The sequence below is a fragment of the Protomyctophum bolini genome (assembly GCF_963924005.1).
Source record: "Protomyctophum bolini genome assembly, chromosome: 3".
Lineage (NCBI taxonomy): Eukaryota > Metazoa > Chordata > Actinopteri > Myctophiformes > Myctophidae > Protomyctophum > Protomyctophum bolini.
This window is the reverse complement of record NC_137864.1, coordinates 21,432,015-21,453,515: the sequence shown is the minus strand read 5'-3', so window position 1 is coordinate 21,453,515 and position 21,501 is coordinate 21,432,015. Positions and strand designations below refer to the sequence as shown.

The 21,501-nt window shown below is 45.2% G+C and overlaps 1 protein-coding gene across 1 annotated transcript in view; it reads left to right on the top strand.

Annotated features, from left to right (window-relative positions):
- Nucleotides 1-12,629: 12,629 nt before the first annotated feature.
- Nucleotides 12,630-21,501, top strand: part of LOC308312347 (voltage-dependent T-type calcium channel subunit alpha-1H-like) — a gene marked incomplete at its 3' end in the record, with an annotated part of 112,808 nt that continues 103,936 nt past the window's right edge. The window contains exons 1-4 of the mRNA XM_080758952.1: nt 12,630-12,683; nt 17,643-17,776; nt 19,302-19,399; nt 20,677-20,836. Coding sequence (XP_080615078.1) covers nt 12,645-12,683; nt 17,643-17,776; nt 19,302-19,399; nt 20,677-20,836 — 431 coding nt within the window. The 5' untranslated portion in view covers nt 12,630-12,644. The remainder of the gene's footprint in view (nt 12,684-17,642; nt 17,777-19,301; nt 19,400-20,676; nt 20,837-21,501) is intronic.

The window sequence follows — 21,501 nt, the reverse complement described above, 5'->3', positions numbered from 1 at the left end:
GGCCTTTGCATTTCTTTCACCACGTAGTAAACGCTGCAATCGCAGTCTGGAGAGGGCCGTTTAAAAGGGCATGTGTGCACGTGCAGCCTGCCGACACCGTTGGCTTGATGGCAGTGAAACTGTACGTGTGCACCACACACATGCACACTCCCTGGATGCCAGAGCAGACACATTTCTCGACAGTACCTCTACAGATTTTTGTCTCCATAATAGCCATGAAACCAAACCTATTCCATCCCGACTAAGCTTGACTTCCAAAGTTTGTAGGATTTGGTCCTTGTTTGAAGAAAATGCCTCAAATCATACCGATTTATTTTCTTGTTTGTGTGTTTTTGTTATGCTTTTGTGTTTTCTTGCATTTATATTTCTGTTTGATTTCTGTTCATTCATTATTTGGTGGCAAATTCTTTAGAAAAAAAATATGTTGAATTCTGCGTGCATGGTTCGATTCGCCCGCCCGTCATCCTCCCTCTCTCTCTCTCCCCCCTTCTCTCTCTCTCTCTCTCTCTCTCTCTCTCTCTGCCCTTGCTCCCCTGATGTCTCTCTCTCTCTGCCTGCCCTTGCTCCCCTGATGTCTCTCGAGCCTCTCTCTATCTAATAAAGTATAATACAGCGTGCCACGGCTGACAGCTGTTCTCCCTATTGTTTTAGACCAGAATAGTTCAAACAGAAGAATAGTAACAAAAGACATCAAGTCCTCTGTATTCCTGCATGTGTGCATGTGTGGGTGCGTGCGTGCGTGCATGCGTGCGCATGCACGCCGACACAGGCAGGTGTTTCATTATAATAATAACAATCAGGACATGGTCTCCCTGTAGCAAGCTGTCTGTAATGTGTGGATGTGGATGTCTCAAGGTGTCCATTTTGTGAAGGAAGCAGCATTGATCTTCTAATCTACTATTACCAGCAGGCTCACAACCCCCCTGGCACCACCGTCCCTAGGGGGGGCAGAAACCCACCCTGGCATCCATCCACCCCCTACATCCCCGGTATGCGTCTTCCGCCTCGTGCCTTGCTATAGTGGGTATGCACATGCATAAAGTGAATGGCAAACCGAGTGGCAAATAGTTTAAGGTCGTTTATCGACAACTTTTCTGTGTGTATGAATGGGCTGTCAAGGCCAGAAAGTCGTTTTTTGACACTCAGTAGACGTCCCTGCATAACTTCCGGTTTTAATGATGATGTCACGCGCATACCCTAGTCTAGACAGTCCAGTCCACAGCATGAAGCTGTGGCTGTGTGTAGACAGTCCAGTCCACACCATGAAGCTGTGGCTGTGTGTAGACAGTCCAGTCCACACCATGTGGCTGTGTGTAGACAGTCCAGTCCACACCATGAAGCTGTGGCTGTGTGTAGACAGTCCAGTCCACACCATGAAGCTGTGGCTGTGTGTAGACAGTCCAGTCCACACCATGAAGCTGTGTGTAGACAGTCCAGTCCACACCATGAAGCTGTGGCTGTGTGTAGACAGTCCAGTCCACACCATGAAGCTGTGTGTAGACAGTCCAGTCCACACCATGAAGCTGTGTGTAGACAGTCCAGTCCACACCATGAAGCTGTGGCTGTGTCTAGACAGTCCAGTCCACACCATGAAGCTGTGTGTAGACAGTCCAGTCCACACCATGAAGCTGTGGCTGTGTGTAGACAGTCCAGTCCACACCATGAAGCTGTGTGTAGACAGTCCAGTCCACACCATGAAGCTGTGGCTGTGTGTAGACAGTCCAGTCCACACCATGAAGCTGTGGCTGTGTGTAGACGGTCCAGTCCACACCATGAAGCTGTGGCTGTGTGCATTCATTATGCACGTTGCATCAACACTGTGGACTGGGCATATATACCCGGTGGGCCGACCCTCTGGTGGGCCAGTCTGCATTGGACAAATGTTAAATTAGATGTCTGTTGGTTGTGTATCAGTTATGTTGTATACTGTAAGTCATGCTATTAAGTATTTTTACTTATCTCAAGTATTTTTATGGGCCTCGACACCGAAAAATCTGTAGAGTATCTGCGCACTGGTTGTGGTGCAGGGCCAAAATGTCCGGGCCGAATTTTTGTCTCAGTCCAGCCCTGTACACCACGGAAATGAGGATGGGGGTTCTAGCCCCATGTGCACAGAAACCTCTTCATCCAGCTCGCAACCAGTGTTGCGGGGACCACCAGTGGTTCTTCAGGGGGTTTCCAATTATTGTTAAACATTACATTTCTTAATTTCACTACACAGTCTACACAATTAGAGAATGTAGATTTTCTTTAAATTTAGAACCATGTTTTGCCGGTTTTCTTCCCAATGGTACCACATCAATACAGCATGAATTGGTAGACAAAATCTTATCCCACGACAACAATATATTAAAAATAAAATGCAGATAACTAATGGACCTTTTTTTTTTTACATATATATTTTTTATCCCACGATTTTTGTAACCCATTTTTCACCCCTGTGTCAATCATCTAATGTGATCCTCTACACACCCTCCACCAACCTAGTCCCGTATATGGGGGACAAGGAGAGCAACTCCCCTAACTAATAACTAATGGACCTTGATATGAAAACAGCTGTAAATCTTATTTGCCTGAATGGTAAATGGTGCATTTATATAACACCTTTATCCAAGGCTCTTTACATAAACCGTGCAAGGCACCAACCTGCACATCGGGAGCAATCAGGGGTTCAGAGTCTTGCTCAAGGACACTTTGACACTGGGGGAGCCCACAGGGATCGAACTGGGAACCTCACGGATACCATGTTGCTGTTCTACCGGCCACCCCCACTAGAGCTGGGATCGGGCCGACTTTATACAGCCCGAACCGAGCCCGACACCGACAGCTTTGTGTCCGAACCGAAACGAGCCCGACATTAATTATTAATATATATATGCGCCCGGCCCGTGCCCGATACCCGACACTTTTTTCCCCCTTCATTTTTCTTTGAGGAAGGCACTTTAATATACACTGACAGCATACAGCTTGCCTGGCTGTTACCTTTAGACATATTATGCCACACTATAGTCTTGTAAATTACCATGAAAGGGGTCCGTTTTATAGCCTACTACGTTGCACAGTCAGATGCATACACACACACACACACACACACACACACACCTCCTCTCTTCAGTGGTTCTTCCAGCTGCGCCCCATATGTAACCTCAGTCCTATACGCTCATTCTGTAGCTTCAGACCTACAGAATTAGCGTAGTGACTGAGGTTCACAATTTCACTTGGGGCTACATTCACTGCTGCTGCTGCTTGCAGCACGTGCGTTGCAAGCTTGCGTTTATAAGTGGTGCTGCTGCTTGCAGACAGATCATTGTCACGCTGCACCACCTTAATAGGCTACTCTAAAGTACACCATGCGTCCTGGTTAACCAGGAAACACACGGAGAGACAGACTAGTCGGATCGTTTTTATTCATATTTACACTTTATTTTCTATATATCAACAGCATGGCTGGCCCGAACCGAAGCCCGACCACCAATTATGATAATGAGCCTTACCCTAGCCCGACCCGTCGGGTACCCACGGGACCCGTCGGTTTTCGGTCGGGTATCCCAGCTCTAACCCCCACCCCAAAGCAATGACGGCTTCCTGTGTGGAACCTTTGTAATTCCACTCTGTGAAACAGTTTGTGTTCAGAGACTACTAAAGTATTCCAGTGAGTTGCATGCTAATGTGAAGCTTCATCTTTGTTTAATATCTCTATTAAGACCTGAGGGCAGATTCTGGAAATGTCATGTAGAAACCTCATGTTTCTATAATATCAGTGCAAGGTTTGCAAACCTTTTCATGTCAAGGACACTTTCTAGTCACTCTGATCTTTATTACTGAGGATTCTAAACACTAGTCTCTGTTTCTAGTCACTCTGAACTGAGGATTCTAAACACTAGTCTCTGTTTCTAGTCACTGATCTTTATATTACTGAGGATTCTAAACACTAGTCTCTGTTTCTAGTCACTGATCTTTATATTACTGAGGATTCTAAACACTAGTCTCTGTTTCTAGTCACTCTGATCTGTATTACTGAGGATTCTAAACACTAGTCTCTGTTTCTAGTCACTCTGATCTGTATTACTGAGGATTCTAAACATCTCTGTTTCTCAAATGTTGTCAGGTCTCTATGTATATAGAGAGTCTGATAAACAGCCAACTCCCCAGACACCGTTTAGTAGAAACACCACGTGTTTCTGTGGCAGTCCCTGCATGTCCACTCAACTGTGCGCTCGTGTGTGTGTGTACGTGTGTGTGTGTGTGTGCGTGCGTCCTCTGCCATGTGTTTGAACTGTGTAAAGGTTTAAATCCTCCAGTGTGTTCAGCCTGCGTTACGGCACTTCCTTTATCTGTCCTGCACTCTCTACGGACTGACTGACTCTGGGATTTAATTGGACTGAAGTGTGTGTGTGTGTGTGTGTGTGTGTGTGTGTGTGTGTGTGTGTGTGTGTGTGTGTGTGTGTGCGCGCGCAAAATAGGTGGTGAGATTGACAAAACGGTTTTCAGCCAATTAAAAATGACTGCCAGCTCATGTAACCATGGCAACCGAATGTCACATACATAAGGGCACATATGGAGTGTCATGCTGTGTGCCGAACTAGTTTGAATACAATACAAATGGGACATCAGGGACAACGCTCCACACGTCCTAGACTCTTCTCCCTTCCCTAAAACACCCTGGACAATGCTCCACACGTCCTAGACTCTTCTCCCTTCTCTAAAACACCCTGGACAATGCTCCACACGTCGTAGACTCTTATCCCTTCCCTAAAACACCCTGGACAACGCTCCACACATCCTAGACTCTTCTCCCTTCCCTAAAACACCCAGGACAACGCTCCACACATCCTAGATTCTTCTCCCTTCTCTAAAACACCCTGGACAACGCTCCACACGTCCTAGACTCTTCTCCCTTTTCTAAAACACCCAGGACAACGCTCCACACGTCCTAGACTCTTCTCCCTTTTCTAAAACACCCAGGACAACGCTCCACACATCCTAGATTCTTCTCCCTTCTCTAAAACACCCTGGACAACGCTCCACAGACTGTTCTCCCTGACTCTTCTCCCAACTCTTCTCCATCTTCTCTCAAGTCGGTGTGGTTATTTCAAACCCTGCAACAATCTCAAGTATAACACTGCACTGCACTTCATCTGAAAAAACACATGGCAAAGCTACGAAATGAACAGAGAAGCCAAACTGTGGTGTGTGTGTGTGTGTGTGTGTGTGTGTGTGGACGTGTGTGTGTGTAACGCCCGGGATTCGAACTCGGGCCTCCCTCCGCTTCGACCAGGGGAGATATTAGACTTTTGATGCCATCAGGCAGAGGCTCTGAGACACTCTGCTACACTGACCCCCCTTTTGACCTCCCACTGGGAAACCCGATCCGGGTCACGGCACCAATGTAACGCCCAGGATTCGAACTCAGGCCTCCCGCGTGAAAGTCCAACATCTTAACCACTAGACCAAAGGGACATCCTCTTGGACCAGGGGAGATATTAGACCTTTGAGGCCATCAGGCAGAGGCTCTGAGCCACTGCTATACATGTGCGCGTAGGTGAGTGTGTGTGAGTGAGTGTGCATCTGTGTGCGTGCGCGTGCAGTGTGCTATGTGAAGCATTTTATAGGAGCACTAAAGGAGTGGAAGACAGCAGCACTCGACAACCGATATCTGATAACAACCTTATTGAGTGTCCGTTATCTATAAGCTTTGGTATTATCAAGCCTGTCACCGAGCATAGCGGCCAATGACGTTATGTTTAAACAGTCAAGAGGCGATCAAGAAATTAATCTAATCACCCATGGCTCGCACAAACATGTCGGCCTAAATGTGTATTGATACCTGCCAACCAGTGCTGTCCGGGTAAACACAATTACGCTGCATATTATCCAGTTAACAGTTTCTTTAATATTATGTTATTGTTAAAATAAAAGGTCAAGTGCCTTCCCTCTGTTATAAAAGTACTGTATTTGAAGGCCCTAGTAAAATATACTGGTTTTGTTCAGAATGTATATTGTATCCCTTTTCTTTCCACAAAAGAATAGAAAAATGCTCGATGAGAACCCGGCTCGATAAGCCTGATCGATAAGTTGCTCGTTAGCAATAAGAATTTACGTTCTCCATCCTTTAGTGTAGAGAGAGAGAGAGAGAGAGAGAGAGAGAGGGGACATCAATGTTTCACCATCAATGTTTTATTCATGTGGAGATTCACTTCTTCACTGAGTGTGACATGAAGTCATTATGGTGCTGACATCTTCTGACAGAAAAACATCACTTATAATATAATCTGGAAACTTAATATCCTCACTGTCTGTCTGTCTGTCTGCCCGTCCGTCCGTAACCATAAAGTATGTCCAAAACCTGGTGCTTTTCCCATCCATCTTCAACCGTTTATCTGTAGTCGGGTCACAGGGGCAACACCTCCAGCAGAGATATCCAGACTTTATAAAGCCCAGCATCCTAACAAAATGTTCATTTTTCAGGAAATGGAAAATATACATTGTTCAGGAAACCTTGTATTTGAAAAACAAAGCAATACTGCCTCAATCAATGTTGTTTATATATTGTCAATGACTTGCATGAAAGGGGAAGAGGTGTTGGAGTTAGTTGCTTTAGCAGACAGTTTGAGAGGAGGAGAGGTGGTGGAGTTAGCTGCTTTAGCAGAAAGTTTTAAATACTTTCCATTGGCACTGACTTATGCAAAAGAAAATCTAAACCCTCAAAAATGGAGTTAGGTGGTTTCCTCCTGACACATTACATATTCTGTCTTTTCTGTTCTACCGTCTAATGGTGTCTGTTTGTGAGATTGTTTAGTTGTTTGATCTTTTCCAGTGTGCCGTATTGACTGTTTTGTTCCATTTCAAATGAATAATTATGCCATTATTATTTGCATAATAATGAGAGGAGTTGGGCTTAATTAATTCAGCGTTCCTCCATTGTGTTTTTTGCACTTGTATCCTCTTTATTGTGCAACAATATGTGACTAGTTGCGAGCTTGTAGATCTGCTAATTTCCTCATGCAACCAAGTGTAAAATTACTTCTAGTCCCTCCCGTAACAACCAAACGGCCATCTGTGCCATTAACCCATTGTGGCCGGGAACCCCTTTTGGTGTTTGGTGTTTTAAGCAGTATGCTATACTTTAGCTATTGAAAAATAGCAGATCTACAAGGCTGTAGGCTTGTAGGTCTGCTATATTTGAAAAATCGTGAAAATGTGGCACAAATATTTTAATATATCCTTTTTTAACACAAATCACTCCCCCCATGCAGCTCTGGACAGCACTGACCCAACAGCATGCAGGGACACCTCCCCCATGCAGCCTGGACAGCACTGACCCAACTCATGAAGGGACACTCCCCCCATGCAGCCTGGACAGCACTGACCCAACTCATGAAGGGACACTCCCCCCATGCAGCCTGGACAGCACTGACCCAACTCATGAAGGGACACTCCCCCCATGCAGCCTGGACAGCACTGACCCAACTCATGAAGGGACACTCCCCCCATGCAGCCTGGACAGCACTGACCCAACTCATGAAGGGACACTCCCCCCATGCAGCCTGGACAGCACTGACCCAACTCATGAAGGGACACTCCCCCCATGCAGCCTGGACAGCACTGACCCAACTCATGAAGGGACACTCCCCCCATGCAGCCTGGACAGCACTGACCCAACTCATGAAGGGACACTCCCCCCATGCAGCCTGGACAGCACTGACCCAACTCATGAAGGGACACTCCCCCCATGCAGCCTGGACAGCACTGACCCAACTCATGAAGGGACACTCCCCCCATGCAGCCTGGACAGCACTGACCCAACTCATGAAGGGACACTCCCCCCATGCAGCCTGGACAGCACTGACCCAACTCATGAAGGGACCAGAGTGAGAGTAGGAGAGTGGCGACACGCTTTGATCTCGCCGCAAAGCGGGTGCCTATGAGCTATACTTCCAAACATTGCTCCTATATGGCTGGAACTATCCCATTGAGATAGAATGAGCACTTCCGCGTTCCATTGTTACAATGGGAGTCAACGCTAGTGTCGCCACTCTCTTATATAGATTACTCTGGCAGGGATGTGCTGAGAACGGTAGAGAGGCTGCATGCAAGGGTCTGGCATTGCTTAAAACAGTGGTTTTCAACCCTTTTTATATCAAGGCTCATTATTACGGGTGAAGAGTACAGCTGAGCTTAATTCCCTGGGGAGCACCAACAATTGGTAGTTAATGCCGAGGAGAGGGTTGTGTTCACTTTCCCCCTCTGTACTCTGTAAGAAGCATACCAGTGAATTAAGTATGGATTCACTTCCAATAATTTCTCCTCGAATGCTGCCTTCGTGTATGGCATTTGCATTTCTTTCACCATAGTTTAAACGCTGCATTCATGGTCTGGAGAGGGCAGTTGTTTTACAGATGGGTAAAAGGGGCAGGGGCTGAAGCCCCCTTTGATGTCTATGTGTGCACGTGCCAGCTCAACAGCCTAAATAGAACACTGGATGAATTGAATCTGCAAACAAAAAGTGCCTCAGTTGTGTCTGTCCCTAGAGAGACAGAGACAGAGATGATTTGTGAGCAGAGGACGAGAGAGGGAAGGGGAGAATGAAAGACATACAGAGAGAGAGAGAGAGAAAACGGTTGTTTTGCCACCCCGAGAAGGTGAAGGTGAGTGATGGAGTAACCGCGGTAACGCCCCCACCTCATCCATCATTCACACCTTGACCCCGCCCCCCGGGGGTGTGTGTGTGCGCGTGTGTGCGTGTCAGTGGGAGGTACAGCAGAGGACTGTGGGAGGGGTTGAAGGGCGGAAGCGGAGCAGCCAATGACAACGTCGTAAAAGTTGACAACGTCTCAACTTTATGCAAATGAGGAGAGTCACGCTTTGGTTTTTAACCCCTTCAAGCCCACCGTCCTGTGTGTGTGTGCGCTCGCCCGCATGTTGCTGTTCATTCCCTGTGGTGCTGAAACGTGTGTGAGAAGGTGTGGCCTATATGCTAGGGGGTGTGTCCTATGTTTGGGGGTGTGTCCTATGATGTCCTATAGAGTGTTGCAACCCCTTTCATGACGACGACAGGCCCAGGAACTAATTTCCCGTTCATTTTTCCCATAGACGTTTCAAAAAGTATTTATTTAAAGACCTGTACACCTCAGACAAAGCCAACTCGGATGGTGACAAATCATGACAATAAACACAATATTTTGGGCCAAACAAATAAAAAAAGGGCATGGTACAACACTTTTCTTGTTTTTCTTCTTTCTAATTATTTGTTCGGCCCAAAATATTGTGTTTGTTGGCTTTGTCTGCGGCTTTAAAGGTCTTTAAATAAATACTTTCTGAAATGTCTATATGGGAAAAATGCATGGGGAATTATTCGTCATGTCATGAAAGGGGGCGGGACTGCAACGCTGTATGATAGGGGGCGTGTCCTATGATGATGACATGGTGATGTGTGCACAGCTCAGGGTCGTAGGGGCTTTAGGTTAGAGAGCGTTAAGGTCGTCAGTTAATTAGCGGGATGAGAAAAAATTAAGGATTCTCACGTGTCTGTGCGTGCGCGTGTGTGTGTGTGTGTGTGTGTGTGTGTGTGTGTGTTTGTGCGTGTGCATATGTGTGTGCGTGTGTGCAGTAGCAGATATGCAAACTCAGCTGGAGGACTTTCTTTTGTCCTCTCTGACTGGATGTGTGCATGTATGCACCTGCGTTTGTGTGCGTGTGCATGTGTGCGTGTGTGTGTGTGTGTGCGCGTTGTGGAACTCCAAAGTCAATTCCCACGGTGAGAGATGGGGGGGTTCCCATGGCAACCACAGCAAAAGAGAGGACACCGGATTACCCTCCGTCTGTCTGTCTGTCTGTCTGTCTGTTGTCTGAATCAGTCGTATTGTTACATCACAAGGTTAAATGTATTCATGGTTTAATCTAATTTTGTAGGAAGGAGCACTATTCTTACTTTAACCCCTTAAACACTATGGCTTACCGGAGTCCCCCAGGGTTCTATAATAGAACCTCTGATGTTTGTTTTTTTAGGTTACATTGAACTACCTTTAACTGGACATAGTAGATTTATATTATATATAGGATGATGTCCTATAGACTAGCGTCGCAGTCCCGCCCCCTTTCATGACGACACCAGGCCCAGGAAATAATTCCCAATGCATTTTTCCCATAGACATTTCAAAAAGTATTTCTTTAAAGACCTTTTAAGCGTCGTACGAAGCCAACTCCAGTCGTGACAAATCATGACAACAAACACAATATTTTGGACCAAACAAATAATTACAAAAAAAGTGTTTTTTGTAATTATTTTTCTACTTTCTAATTATTTGTCCACAGCGTAAACGTCTTTAAATAAGTACTTTTTGAAAAGTCTATGAGGGAAATGAACGGGAATTATTTTCCGGGTCTCTCGAGGGGCGGGACTGCGACGCTCTATATACCTAGAATATAGATGCTAGGATGCAAGTTGTGCGTCAATTGTCACTATTTTTCTTTTCCTCACAATTCAATTCAAAGGGTCTTTGTTGACATGATAAAACATACGTCTCCAAAGCAAAAGAAGTGGAACGATACAATCAAAACAAAATGTAAAGATTACAATTGAAAGTCAGAATATATATCTAATAAATCATTGTTTATGCATACTCAGATGATGCAGATAGTGCAGGAATACCCACAGTATGGTTGTTTTGTGTTCCCATTTGTCATCCTCCGCCTGTCACTGCAGCTCACACATCTCGCTGCTGTGTCTGCACATTGTTGTACTTCGCCCAGTATAACATATGGGATGTATTTATTTATTAATTTGTTGTCAGACATGTTGTCAAACTCTCCTTGGGTGGTTGGAGTTCTGTGGGAAGCATGTGAGTTAGAGTGGCCAGGCGGGAGGTGCACTGCACGCACATCCACCTTGTAGGAGGTGCACTGCACACACATCCACCTTGTAGGAGGTGCACTGCATGCACATCCACCTTGTAGGAGGTGCACTGCACAGTGCACGCACATCCACCTTGTAGGAGATGCACTGCACCACATCCACCTTGTAGGAGATGCACTGCACACACATCCACCTTGTAGGAGGTGCACTGCACACACATCCACCTTGTAGGAGGTGCACTGCACAGTGCACGCACATCCACCTTGTAGGAGGTGCACTGCATGCACATCCACCTTGTAGGAGGTTTACTGCACCACATCCACCTTGTAGGAGGTTTACTGCACCACATCCACCTTGTAGGAGGTGCACTGCACCACATCCACCTTGTAGGAGGTGCACTGCACCACATCCACCTTGTAGGAGGTGCACTGCACCACATCCACCTTGTAGGAGGTTTACTGCACCACATCCACCTTGTAGGAGGTTTACTGCACCACATCCACCTTGTAGGAGGTTTACTGCACCACATCCACCTTGTAGGAGGTGCACTGCACACACATCCACCTTGTAGGAGGTGCACTGCATGCACATCCACCTTGTAGGAGGTGCACTGCACCACATCCACCTTGTAGGAGGTTTACTGCACCACATCCACCTTGTAGGAGGTGCACTGCACACACATCCACCTTGTAGGAGGTTTACTGCACCACATCCACCTTGTAGGAGGTGCACTGCACCACATCCACCTTGTAGGAGGTTTACTGCACCACATCCACCTTGTAGGAGGTTTACTGCACCACATCCACCTTGTAGGAGGTTTACTGCACCACATCCACCTTGTAGGAGGTGCACTGCACACACATCCACCTTGTAGGAGGTGCACTGCACCACATCCACCCTGTCTCTGTGTCTGTGTCTCTGTCTCTCTCTCTCTCTCTCTCTCTCTTTCTCTCTCTCTCTCTCTGGAGTGATGAAGGATTGTACTCTCATTAATTTCTCATATCTCTGGAGGACTGAGTCCAGCAAGAGAGGGGACTCTTCTGTTCTGTTCTCTCTCTGTGTGTGTGTGTGTGTGTGTGTGTGTGTGTGTGTGTGTGTGTGTGTGTGTATGCGTGCGTGTGTTGACAGTGCATTATCACCAAGGACAACACACACTCAGACTGTGAAATCTAGATTCAGTGAATGGGATTGAAGACCAGCAAACACAGTGGTTTTCAAACATTTACATTTTATTTTGAACTGAAGACCCAAAAAATCACCCCCCAAATGAACGGAAAGCAAAATGTGGAGATCTTAACTTTAACAATCAGAAGCGGTAATAATGTAATCACGGCGTGGCGGCGATGTTTTTAATGAGCCCCTAACAATTCAGTTATTCAATTATTGGCAAGAGAAAACATACGGACCACTTTTCATGATAAAATGGCACAATGTGTTCCTACTAGTCTGTGTCTCATAGGAGGGGTGTGTGACTGTGTGTGTGTGTGTGTGTGTGTGTGCGTGTGTGTGTGTGTGTGTGAGTGTGTGTGTGTGTGTGTGTGTGTGTGTGTGTGTGTGTGTGTGTGTGTGAGTGTGTGTGTGTGTGTGTGTGTGTGTGCGTGTGTGTGTGCAACTGTGCATGTGTGCATGTGTGAGCGTGCGTTATATATATATATATATACTATATATATACTGTATATGCCATGTTGTTTACCTGTGTTACCACGGTGATGAGCCTTAACCTTTAACCTCCACATGGTTCGAGCGGGTCAGCATTCTGGCCATCCTGTTGAACTGTGTGACCCTGGGGATGTTCCAGCCATGTGACCACACCCCCTCCATCCTGCAGGTAACTAACACACAATTGCGCACGTGCACACACACACACACACACTTGCACACGTGCACACACACTTATGCACACGCACACAACCATGTGACCACACCCCCTCCATACAGCAGGTAACTAACACACACACTTGCGCACGTGCACACGTGCACACAAGCACACTGTGTGCTTGCACCCAGAGACATCTAATTAACAGTTTCCCCTGCGGTGATTAAACAATGATGTTCCAGATCTCCCTGCTTGGTGTACACTAACCTTTTGAAGAGCCACTGCACCGACTTTGATCTTTGCTTGTCAGGAAAACCCACTTTAATTAAAAGGGTGTAATCGATTGTCGTTGGTGTTAAAACATATTCCAAAGTGGCAGAGAAGGAACGCACGCAGGGCTTAGCATTTTTCCAAGTAGCACGTGTGCTTCTACTTATTTTAGAGGCACGATGAAAAGTTATCAAATAATGTGTTTTTGAGGGGTGCTAGCCCCTCATATATATATACAGCTTTTGTCCCCATACATCTCAAAATTTCCCATTAACAATGAAAGGTAAATTCAGGTCAAATGTCAGGCTAAATCTTGTCCCCACACGTCTCAATATTTGCCATTGGCAATGAACAGAGAAATTAGGTCAAAGTTCTGGTAAACGCCATTGACATTGAAGGGGAAAAAAGTGATATGAGGTAGGGTAATATGGCAAAATATTATATCACAATATCTTTTCAGTAATTATCACAATGTTGATATTCATCAATATATATCATTGTTATGTTTGTTTTTATATAATCTATATAATGAATTTGTTTTTATGCTAATACTTTGTTTTTTATGCAGATACAGACAGACAGACAGACAGATGGATAGATTGGTAATATGTTGCTCATGGATGGATAGACAGACAGACAGACTATCCGTTTTATCCTGCTGTTCTATCATGTGAGTGTGACATTCAGTGCAGGGCAGGCTGCTCGATGGTGAATTAGTATTGTAACATTCTCCTTGGCTTTGACTGCTTCATTTCAGACAGAACATGGGACATATCAGCTACAGTAGACTACTGACTTACTAAGCTATAGTCTGCTACGCAGAAGGAGGTCGGACAACTAAACCTTGGCGTGGTGGAAGGAGGTGGTGGGGGGGGGGGACAGATGTTTGCCTTTTTTTCGTTGCACATTATGCAGGTCACACAATGTATGGACCACTGACTGATACGTATGTATCCAGCCAGGTCGGTCATTCGTATTATCATTCACGCTGCGCACACGCTTTTGTATGCAAAGGCTAAGCAAGGGTTGTTTTTGATAGATATCAATTCGTCCACTCCATGTGTGTGCGTGTGTGCACTCTTTGTGTGCACGGCTGCACGCTGTTTCACCCGTGTTTGGTTAAAAGTTATAGCAAGTTATGTTTGAACATTTTCAAACTTTGCAATTATTTATTATTCAACGTGTCGGAGCACCGAAGTCCTGATGTAACTCGCTCATCCCGACGATTCCCCTGGTTCGCGGAAGTAATTTCTCTATGGAGAATAACATGGGGTGATCTTAATATCGTCTACTATAAGCGTTGTGGTCCAAAGATAAACAAGCTGTCTCGGCGTTATTGTTAGGGAGGTGTCTCTGTATCGTTTGCAACAGTCAGTCACTCATATATGGTACAGTCTGCTTCTAGCGAAAATCTAACTAATTCAGCAGCAGTAACATTAGCGTTTTCTCTCAGTCAGTTGATTCTTCATATCCATGAGTGAAGCGGCCGGGGTGACATGTTTATTTTTCAAACACAGTTGTTATATGAGGCGATCTAAAATCGCCTCAATGGGGATTTCAATGCAACTAAACAAATACATGAACCTGGGGACTGACGCCATCTACTGAAAGTGACGTCAGACTTCGGTGCTCTATTCCTTCTGTGCTATCATGCTAATGCTATCCTGCTGCGTTGGCTCGGTCTTCTGTCTGCCGCTGCTGACAGGGAAGAGCACGAAGCTGCGACACAGGGAGGGGCGGGGCGGTGGGAGCAAAGGGGCATAGATCTTCAAATGAACGCCGCATTCAGCCTCGACGCGTTGTTAGCTTGAAGATCTGCTCTTTTTGGCGAACGACACTGCCGTACTACAGAATATAAATGTAGGTATAGAACTAGGTATATAATGTGCACTTGCTGTATCAGAGCCTTGTCTTGATCACGATTGAATGGTCAAATTCTGTAGTCGCACACCAGTGCTACAAATTGAATTGTACAACTCGCACGGTGCTATTTTTAGTAGCAAATGCGAGTACCTAGTCGCAATGTCGAGCCCTCGCTGCGCAGCACCGCCGCCATTGGAGTGCATTGGTCCTCAATTTCCCAGAACCCTTTGCACGCCGGAGCGGTGGATGTTTTTGCAATGACGTCATCAGAACGCGTCACCTATCCCACTCTGTCCGATAGAATCTTAAACCGTATAAAAAACGCCAATTAAACAATGAGTGTTATTGGGAGTCAACATGTTTTTAACACCCCGAGCGGCAAGAACGGAGTTCTCCGTACTATCAATTTGTAACACGCCAGGACGGAGTTAATAAAAGGACGGAGATTTATTGATATCAAAACCGATCGCATCGCTCCACAGGCTGGGAGTGTCTGTTGCGCAACACTCGATGTTATTTTCCGGTTGGGATGTCATCCATTTTAGCGGACGAGATAGAAAATCTTAAAACGTGAATAACTCTTGATCTAAAATGATTCCGTCCAATTCTAATCAAAGATTATGTTTTCGACGGGCCATTACGGTCCCGTCGCTATAGTCGCGTTATAATGAATCATACCTCGGGGGGGGGTTTGGCTACTTCAGCTACACCTAGTGCGTCGGCTAAATGTGCTCCATTGCTGCAAATCACTGGGCGCTCTGATTTAATGGTCCTAAATACCTCCGGGCGTTCCAGGTGTTAACTCGTGTCTAAGTGGTGTTAGGGAGGGAAAATGTTAAAACATAACCCTCATCCTGTGTTGTGCTGCATGCAGATCCGTGTGTCTGTGATCCAGTGTTGATTTCGTCGACTAAAACTAAAACGAAAAATGTCCGTCGACTAGCTTTTTCCACTGACGAAAACTAAGCTATGTTGACTAAAACTAAGACTAAATATATCGACAATTTCGTCAACAAATTAAAACTAGAGTAAAATGTTAGGAAGGGACTATAGTGGACAAGAGATCCACTATAAGTCATTTTACAATTAGTTGCATGCTGAAAATTGCCGTTCTACAAGCTCACAACGCGTCACACTGCGACACGTGAGCTTGTAGATCGTGTAAAAAAAATCAGTACGACGGCATCAAGGCCCACCAAAATACATTTTGTTCGACTAAATCATTATGATAAATCATTCAACTAAAATCATATGATATTTAGTCGACTAAAACTAGACTAAGACTAAAACATTCCAGGTGACTAAAATGTGACTAAAACTAAATGAAAACTATTCAAGAGACTATGACTAAAACTAAAATCAAAGTTTGCTGCCAAAAACAACACTGCTGTGATCCCTGATGGTGTCTGTTCTCTAACATGCCGTTGGATTATTGTCTGGAGTTTGGTTTGGCTCCGCTCCTCTTCAGTCAGTGTGTTTGACCTTTCTGTCACTCACTGGACCCCCCCCACTGGTCCCACTGGTCCCACTGAGCCTCATCCCAGCCTTTATTACATTTGTTCATATGGCTCTGCCTCGGTTTGGTCTCTCTCTCTCTCTCTCTCTCTCTCTCTCTCTCTCTCTCTCTCTCTCTCTCTTGTGACACATGGTGACATCTTCACGTTTGAGGCTTTGATTAATTTTGTCATATCGACGGTCTTGGCAACGAACATACTGTAAATTGTTGGCATACCGGCGGTACTGTATATATGATTTTGCATAGTGTATAATTTTTGCATATCGTATTCTGTTGCATGCTGTAATGTTTTGCATATTGCATATTTCTTGCATGCTGTTTAATGTGTGCACATTGCATATATTGTATCGCCACCAGACCTGATCAAATGGACCAATACCTTTTGGCTTTCATCTATTTTTAGATTGTTTTATACACATATTGCAGCGGTTTTCGACCAGTGGTCCTTGAGGGGGTTCCAGGTGGTCCCCATGCAGCTAAATGACGGAGAGTTGGTAACCAAATCGACCCTTATTGATGTTCAACTCTTTCCTTAAGGGTCCATTTGGTTTCATGTTATGCTCTCAAGAGTTAACTTATTGTTACACATCTGTTGAGGTTGACAGAGGGCGCCCAGGATTACAGTTTAGGCAATTAGCACCGGGTGAAAAATTGGTTACAAAAATTGTGTGATTAAAAATAGTATACATTACTTGCCTACAGTATATGAAGTTGTTATTGTCTCTCTGACATTGAGTATCCATTGACGAGGCTGCAATTCACTGCAATTAAAGTATCCAAGTTCGATATGCAGACACGCACACAAACACACACGCACGCACACACACGCACACACGCACACACACACACACACACACACACACACACACGAATGCACAAACGCAAGCACACACGCAGCATTGTGTGAAAAGTATTTTTCCTCTTCTGTTACTGAACAAACACTCTAGCAATGATTACTGTCACAATATAGAGCTATTTAAGACTGTTACTGAACAAACACTATAGCAATGATTACTGTCACAATATAGAGCTATTTAACACTGTTACTGAACACACACTCTATACAATGATTACTGTCACAATATAGAGCTATTTAACACTGTTACTGAACACACACTCTATAGCAATGATTACTGTCACAATATAGAGCTACTGTATTTACACTGTTACTGAACACACACTATAGCAATGATTACTGACACAATATAGAGCTATTTAACACTGTTACTGAACACACTATAGGATTACGATCATAATATAGAACTGTATAACCTTTTTGTTTGTTTGTTTTAACCATAATTCTGTGTGTGCGTGCGTGTTAGACTCTAGATGACGGGATCTTCATATTCTTCGCTGGAGAGATGGTCGTTAAGATGGTGGCTTTAGGGGTCATAGGTCACAACGGTTACCTAGGCGACACCTGGAATCGACTCGACTTCTTCATTGTTATCGTGGGGTGAGACTCTCTCACACAAACACACGCGCGCACACACACGCGCACACACACACACACACACACACACACACACACACACACACACACACACACACACACACACGTTGGTGCAGATTATTGCCACACTGTGAGGTTCAGACAGAAACACATCAAAGAACCATTTATTGCAATAAATGGAATACAGTTCAAGTTTTTGCGATTTTTGTATTTTATTTTTTCTGAGCTCAATTGCTCCCAAAAGACCTGAACTTTGAACATTCAGTAGAGTTTCTGTGGTCTGGGTTTTTTCTAAATAATTAGGCTCAAACAAGTGCTCTGATTGGCCTGTGGACTGTGACGTAAGAGTCCACAAATCCCATATATCACATAAAAATTTGCCTGTTGACACTGTTGAGGGATGTTGCCTGTTGTAGCTCAATAGAACACACAGAGAAAACCCCAGACCACAGAAAATCCACTGAATGTTCAAAGTTCAGGTTGTTTGGGTGTAATTGAGTGATTATTGGCGCGGGATTGTGTTAACACCCCGAACGCCCGGGGTTATTACATTCCATTAAACACCCCGAACGCCCGGGGTTATTACATTCCATTAAACACCCCGAACGCCCGGGGTTATTACATTCCATTAAACACCCCGAACGCCCGGGGTTATTACATTCCATTAAATCAGAGCGCCCAGCAATTTATACTGTAGCTGCGGAGCACATTTAGCGACGGACCGGATGTTATCCCGGATGTGGCTGAAGTAGCTTGATGTAGCAACAACGGGAGGTATGATTCATTCTAACGGGACTAGCAACGGGACCGCGATGGGCCGTCTAACACAGGATCTTGAGCGCTGGGCGTTACTTAATTGATAGGGCGGAGAACTCCATCCTGTGCACTCATGGTGTTAATTATGTTGCGATTCTGCGACTCAATTGTAGCGATTCAATATTAAGATTATTATTTTTAAGTAAAGCATGTCAGTACTTTTTCCACCACTGATAACATGCGGAAATCACCAATACTTGGAGCAGTGAAAACTATATTTCCATAAAAGTTAAATGTCATCATCGTGAGATTCGTGACAATCCTTTATGTGGGGAAAGCCCAGCTGGCCTGTCCCTTATTTACATCTCAGCATAGTTGCCATGCCAACTACCTGAAAGTAAGTGTGCGCGTGTGTGTGTTTGTGCACATCCAGATTATTGCATTGGCTGAGTTGTGGGTCGAATAAGACACACGCGCGCACACACACACACACACACACACACACACACACACACACGGACACGCGCACACACACACACACACACACAACAACATTAAATATGAGCCAAGTGTGTGGTTTTGGCCATTGTTTAATGCCAGTTAAATGTCAGCTGTGTGTGTGTGTCCTACAGAATGACAATCTCATATAAGAGACACAGGGTTCCCCACAGAGGCACGCACGCACACACAGACATTCTCATTGGCTGTTGTTTTGGGGAGTGGGGTCATGATGATGCCATTGTGTTCTCATTGGCTCTTGTCTTGTCCTCAGCATGCTGGAGTATTCTCTTGACGGACACAACGTCAGCCTATCAGCAATCAGGACGGTCCGCGTGCTCCGCCCCCTGAGAGCCATCAACAGAGTCCCCAGTAAGACCTGCCTGCCTGTCTGTCTGTCTGTCTGTCTGTCTGACGTCTGTCTGTCCGTCTACGCTCGATCAATACGTTATCGATAACCTAGGGTGCCGATTCTTAATTATATTGTCATTATTCTTTTCATCTCCATCCATCCATCTTCAACCGCTTATCCATAGTCGGGTCGTGGGTGCAACAGCTCCACCAGAGAGCTCCAGACATTCCTCTCCAGAGCAACAATAGTAACTTAACTTCCTCCTGGGGGATCCCGAGGTGTTCCAAGTCGATATGTTTCCTCCAACTGCCCCTTGGTCTGCCCCGGGGTCTCCTCCCAGTGGGACGTTCCTCGAGGACCTCCCTAGGGAGATGCCCGAGAGGCATCCTAACCAGATGCCCGAAACCACCTAAGCTAGCTCCTTTCCAGGCGAAGAAGCAGACTCTACTCCGAGTCTCTCTCGCGTGACTGAACTTCTCACCCTATCTCTAAGGGAGCAGCCACCCGTTGAAGAAAACTAATTTTGGCCACTTGTATTCGCGACCTTATTCTTTCGGTCACTTCATGACCATGGTCAGAGTAGGAATGAAGATTGCTCGGTAGACAGAGAGCTTTGCCTTCTGGCTTTACCTTCTTTTCACCTTTTTAAAGGTTTTTTTAAGATTATCTGCTTTTTCCTTTTTTATGCTGCTGTCTGAGAGGCACAGATCTGTAAGTTTAAAGGGTTATAGGGTTAGGCTTCACGCCCAAAAAAGGACGATTGGAGATGGTTTTCTTTGTTACATTCCTGAATAATTCGTTTAAACTCTCATAGTGTAAATCGCATGTACATGCAGATGTGTGTGTGCATAAACTACATTGTGTGTGCGTCCAGGTATGTGTGTATATAAACTACATTGTGTGTGCGTCCAGGTATATGTGTGTGTGTGTGTGTGTGTGTGTGTGTGTGTGTGTGTGTGTGTGTATAAACTACATTGTGTGTTCGTCCAGGTATGTGTGTATAAACTACATTGTGTATGCGTCCAGGTATGTGTGTGTGTACTGTATATAAACTACATTTTGTGTGCATCCAGGTATGTGTATATAAACAACATTGTGTGTGCGTCTAGGTATGTGTATATAAACAACATTGTGTGTGCGTCTAGGTATGTGTATACAAACGACATTTTGTGTGCGTCTAGGTATGTGTATACAAACGACATTGTGTGTGTGTGTGTGCGTCCAGGTATGTGTGTATAAACGACATCGTGTGTGCGTCCAGGTATGTGTATATAAACGGCATCGTGTGTGCGTCTAGGTATGCGCATCCTGGTGACCCTCCTACTGGACACGCTCCCCATGTTGGGCAACGTGCTGGCGCTCTGCTTCTTCGTCTTCTTCATCTTCGGCGTGGTGGGGGTGCAGCTGTGGGCGGGGCTTCTCCGGAACCGCTGCTTCATGGGAGACGACGTCAAGACGTGAGTGGCCGACGTGCTTGTTTGTCTTGTGCTGAATACCGAATATAGGAAACAATTGGCCGAATACCGAATATAGGAAACAGTTGGCCGAATACCGAATATAGGAAACAGTTGGCCGAAACCGAATACCAAATAGCCGAATGTGATTAATATTATCTTATTATTCGGATGCAGAATATTTTCTGCGGACGAATATTGGGTGCATCACTATTGCAAACATCTAGTTTTTATTTGTTGACAAAATTGTCAATTTATTTATATCTTAGTTTTAGTCATCGTCGCTTAGCTTTCATTTAGTTTCCATTTAGTTTTCGACAGTGAAAAAAGGTAGTCGTGAACATTTTTCGTTTTTGTATTATAGTGGACGAAATCAACATACTGGACGTGAGTGCTTGGCTGATTGTTCTTGTACTGCAGCCAGGGGGGTAGTTAGTGACAATGTGTCTCAGAAACACAGAGCTACAGGTCAAATAAAAAGGCCACTGAGCAACTTCCATTGAAAGTTTTTGAGGGGCGCTATAGCCCCTTCTATGTCCAGCTTTGAGGGTTTGTGTAAACACAAGCATTGTCCTATAGCATGAACATCGAATGCCATTGACAATGGGTGGCCAGTTTTGAGTGTTTGAACATTGCGTAAACACAAACGCAACAGGCATTCTGATTGG